General features: G+C 32.3%; 1 protein-coding gene across 1 annotated transcript; it reads left to right on the top strand.

Annotated features, from left to right (window-relative positions):
• The first annotated feature begins 2,285 nt into the window (after nt 1-2,285).
• LOC107013857 (silicon efflux transporter LSI2-like) lies at nt 2,286-4,384 on the top strand. The gene is made up of 3 exons (XM_015213737.2): nt 2,286-3,380; nt 3,548-3,737; nt 3,915-4,384. The coding sequence occupies exons 1-3, from the start codon at nt 2,286-2,288 to the stop codon at nt 4,172-4,174; spliced, it is 1,545 nt and encodes a 514-aa protein (XP_015069223.1). The 3' UTR covers nt 4,175-4,384.
• The last annotated feature ends 366 nt before the right edge of the window (nt 4,385-4,750 follow it).

Raw genomic sequence — 4,750 nt, forward strand, 5'->3', positions numbered from 1 at the left:
TATGCAGATACTCTTCGTCATACGTTTGGGACATTGGTGCTCCTACCGCCCAAAATCTAGAGCATATATGCTTTTCAATCTAACTGAAGATTAAACAGGGGCACGTGACACAATCTTATTTGTCGATTAAATGACTGATCGGTGAATAAGATTAGGACACACGTATGTCCGTTAGTATAAAGGGTATATATGCTCTAATTTTTGGACGACAGAGACACCAATATTTCAAAAGTATGACGGAGGATTTTTACATATCACTTACGATAATTCAGGATATATTTATCCTTTATTGTTATTAGTTTCAGGAGAGTCTACAATATGATGCAAGTAACAAAAAATAATTAATAAAGATAAATTTTGTAACAATTTTTTTTAAAATATTATCTATTTATATTGTAAATATATTATAAATTATAATTTTTAGAAAATATTTCATGACAATCAAAATTCATTTATCTACGTAAATAATAGAGAATAAGATATACTCATAATTACATAAATTTGTCCTTTTAATTTGGCTTTAGCTATCATCTACGACCTTCAAATATAGGTGTGTACAAGTAGACACTTAAACTTATATACAAATTTGAACAAATAAACACACACATTCCATATAGCAATTAACATGAGATACACTCGAACTGATTTTATGCCAAAATAAAAATATGCATGCGCATACTAAATTCATACATACATACTTAGAATAACAATTATGTATAAAAAAGGCATTATTATAAGATTTATTCTACTTTTAAAGTTAATATACTTAATAAAAAATCTATAAATACAAAGATTTTGAAATGACAAGGGTAGAATAGATTTTTAATTGGATAGTATAGGTGAATGATATATTTAAAAAAAATGAAATTTCTTCTCCTTACGTATTTAAGTCACGTGTCTTATGAAAGATTTTAAATTTTTTACGCGATTTTTCAAATATAATAAAAGAAAAGGAAAAAAAGTATGCAAAATATCTTCTTAATGCAAATCTTTGTGGACAGCAGAGATATCATGTTTAATAGTAAATTAAACAAGTAAAGTTAACTTAGTGTTATAAAACAAATAAATCCTAACTAATTAAGTTATGTATGTATGAGTGTATACGCACACACACACGTTTGATCTATAAGTGGATCATTAATTTATATTGTACTTGTAGATTTTACCTCTATGGTGTTGTTTTTTAATCAAATTATAAATTATTTTTTTCCAACTTTAGAATTAAATTTACTATGTTATATACCAAGTTGGAAATCTTAATATTATCTAATCAAGGTTCTTAAATTGTTATTGCTATACTATAAAAGGTTATAGCTAATTTAATCAATTTTTGTCAAGTTGAAGCATAATGTAGAACATTAGTGCTTCACTAGACGACAATGTTACTCCCGTCGCAATTTATGTGACACTTTTCGTTTTTTGAGAGTCAAATGGTTGAAGTTTGACCAGAAATTTACGAATGAAATCTTCAATTTTTTTTAAAAATGAAATTTATATATATATTTTAAACTACGTAAAAATTACTCTAAGTCACAATAATTGATAATTCAAAATACTTAAAATATAAAATTTCCTGTCAAAAATTAATTTGTTTGAATCTCAAAATCCGAAAAGTGTCATATAAAATGGACCGAAGGAGTAGTTTAATTATAAGTAATTTTGACGATTCTGAACCTAAAAGTAAACAAAACGAGAAAAAAGTGGACCGACCAAAAATGTAAAAATAAAACGTTCGTGGTTGAGTATATTAGGAATAAGATACAAGTAGCTCCTAAACTATGATCGAAATTTTCAAAAGCACACTTAAGTTTATTAGGGTCATATTACCTCTTGAACTCATTTTAAAAATATTTTTGCGCACCTTTTATACTGACGTGACACCCAAGTTTATAAGTGTGACTTAAGGTAGAGAAATCAAAGGAAAAGCGTACGTGCTTGTATATGACTAGTTCAATTTTTTCCTATTTAGTTTCCTTTTCATGAAGTTGCTATCTAAAATACTCAAATATTCAAACCAGCAACGTCCTTAGTGAATGAATGTATACTTACGTGCTGAAAAGTCTTTAAATTCGAGATTGCTCGCTAAGATAGCTACTTATCTATAACTTCTATCAAATGTAGCTTTCAGAACGAATGACTCTATGAAATAAAGTTCACATATTATAGGTAAGGTCATTTTTCTCATCACCTTGTACCAAAAAAATCTAAGGTTTGTTAGCTTTGTTTTTTACATTTCAGTTATATTTATTACTAATGTGAACATACAAAAAACTCAAAAAAGGATTATGACTATGGCATTGACGGAGAGAGTGATTCTTGGTTCCATTGCTTTTGCAATATTTTGGATATTGGCAGTTTTTCCTGCTGTCCCGTTTATGCCTATTGGAAGGACTGCAGGATCATTACTTGGTGCTAATTTAATCGTAATACTTCGAGTATTGACACCAGATGAAGCATATGCTGCTATTGATCTTCCAATTTTAGGACTTCTGTTTGGAACAATGGTTGTGAGTATTTATTTAGAAAGAGCAGATATGTTTAAGTACTTGGGAAAATTATTGGCTTGGAAAAGCAGGGGAGCTAAGGATTTACTCTGTAGAATCTGTTTGATTTCTGCAATTTCAAGTGCTTTTTTCACTAATGATACTAGTTGTGTTGTGTTAACTGAGTTTGTGCTGAAAATTGCTAGGCAACAAAACCTCCCACCTCATCCGTTCCTTTTAGCTCTCGCGTCTAGTGCAAATATTGGATCTTCAGCAACTCCTATTGGGAATCCTCAGAACTTAGTTATAGCAATATTGAGCAAGATCACGTTCGGGAGGTTTTTATTTGGTATATTTCCTGCAATGTTTGTTGGAGTTGTTGTTAATGCTGTATTGTTGCTTTGCATGTATTGGAATGTGTTGTCTGTTCAGAAGGATGTTGAAAATGCTGAAGTAGAAATAGTTTTGGATGAACAAGTAGTCTCTCATCGTTTTGCACCAGCAACGATGTCACATGTTGTTAATTCGTTACATTCTCAAGATCAGTTTAGTGGGAATGAAATCATCAAGGATCCAAACGGGGTGTTTGATTCTTCTAGGAATTTTAATGCCTCCAGAGAAGCAGCAAATGATCATGGATCACTTCAAATGAGGGACAAGAATGTGTCTTTGAAGACTGTCGATGAACGTGAAGATCAAAACTTCACATCTTGTGAGGAAAAGCACAACTTCTCTGAAATATGGAGAAGATTGTTATGGAAAATATGTGTTTATCTTGTTACAATTGGAATGTTAATATCTTTACTGATGGGTTTGAATATGTCATGGACTGCTATCACAGCAGCACTTGCTCTTGTGGTTCTTGATTTCAAAGATGCTAAAGAATGCTTAGAAAAGGTACTTCCGCCTTGTGTTTACATTTCTTCGTCTTGTCATGTATAGTGTTTTTCTATGAGTGACTATGTAAAAAGTTTTTTTTTACACTATCAGATCAACCAGCTACGATATATTAGTTACGTGAAAAAAAAGTTTAATTTGTTCATTGTGGTGTCTCAACTTGACAGGTATCGTATTCGCTGTTGATATTCTTCTGTGGTATGTTTATCACAGTAGATGGATTCAACAGAACAGGAATTCCAAGTGCTTTCTGGGATTTTATGGAACCATATGCCAAGATAGACCATGCTGGTGGTGTAGCAGTTCTTGCTGTTGTCATACTTGTCCTCTCAAATTTAGCTTCTAATGTGCCTACTGGTTTGTCACGATCTCAACTAGTACTTTCACTCTCTCCGTTTTGATTTGTTTGTCTGGTTTTGACTTGACACAGAGTTTAAGAAAGTACAGAAAGACTTTTGAATCTTATGATCTTAAACTTAACATACACAGAATGCACAAGATTTAACTAATACAAATTTGTTTATTCGATGATAGTTCTATTGCTGGGAGTTCGGGTAGGTGCATCAGCGGGTGCAATATCCGAAGCAAGTGAGAAGAAAGCATGGCTCATCTTAGCCTGGGTTAGTACTGTGGCTGGCAACCTTTCACTATTAGGGTCAGCAGCAAACTTGATAGTATGTGAACAAGCTCGTCGCGCTCAACCTTCGGGGTACAATCTATCATTCTGGACTCATCTCAAATTTGGAGTTCCCTCTACTATAATTGTTATAGCTATTGGTTTGACACTCATTTGAGATTGAAGTTAAATTTGTACTAATAGCTTCACAATGATTGTCAATAGGAGTTAGTCTACCTTGTGTATTCTGTTCTCCCAACAACATGTTGTAAACAAGTGCAGCTAAAACTGTCACTTGGTATAATTTCCAATTCCATTATAATTGGGACGCCTCAACTTAAGAAAAGAAGTTTTACCTCGGCAAAACACAAAAGAGATGTTGGATATATAATTAAGCAGGTCTTACTAACTAGTGACGCGTTTTAAAGTCGTGAGCCAAGGCCAAAATCAAACAACATCACTAGCGGATTGAGCCGTTACAAAAGGTATCAATGTCTTATTGGCACTTGGTATAATTTTTATTATAACCTTGACACCATTTTTTAGTTCTTAAGATAAGAAATTCCACATCAACAAAACATACGCGTTCTAAAATCGTGCAAGCTTAGGCTTAGAGCGGACAATATCATTAACAAAGTTGGGCCTTTACAAAAACTTTTGTTTATTCGTAGTATATTTTACTAGGATGGAACTCTCTACAATTTTTGTTCCCCACGAGAAAATATTTCCAGCAAAAGGTTTGGACGCTACGATG

Source organism: Solanum pennellii, chromosome 3 (genome assembly GCF_001406875.1).
Source record: "Solanum pennellii chromosome 3, SPENNV200".
Lineage (NCBI taxonomy): Eukaryota > Viridiplantae > Streptophyta > Magnoliopsida > Solanales > Solanaceae > Solanum > Solanum pennellii.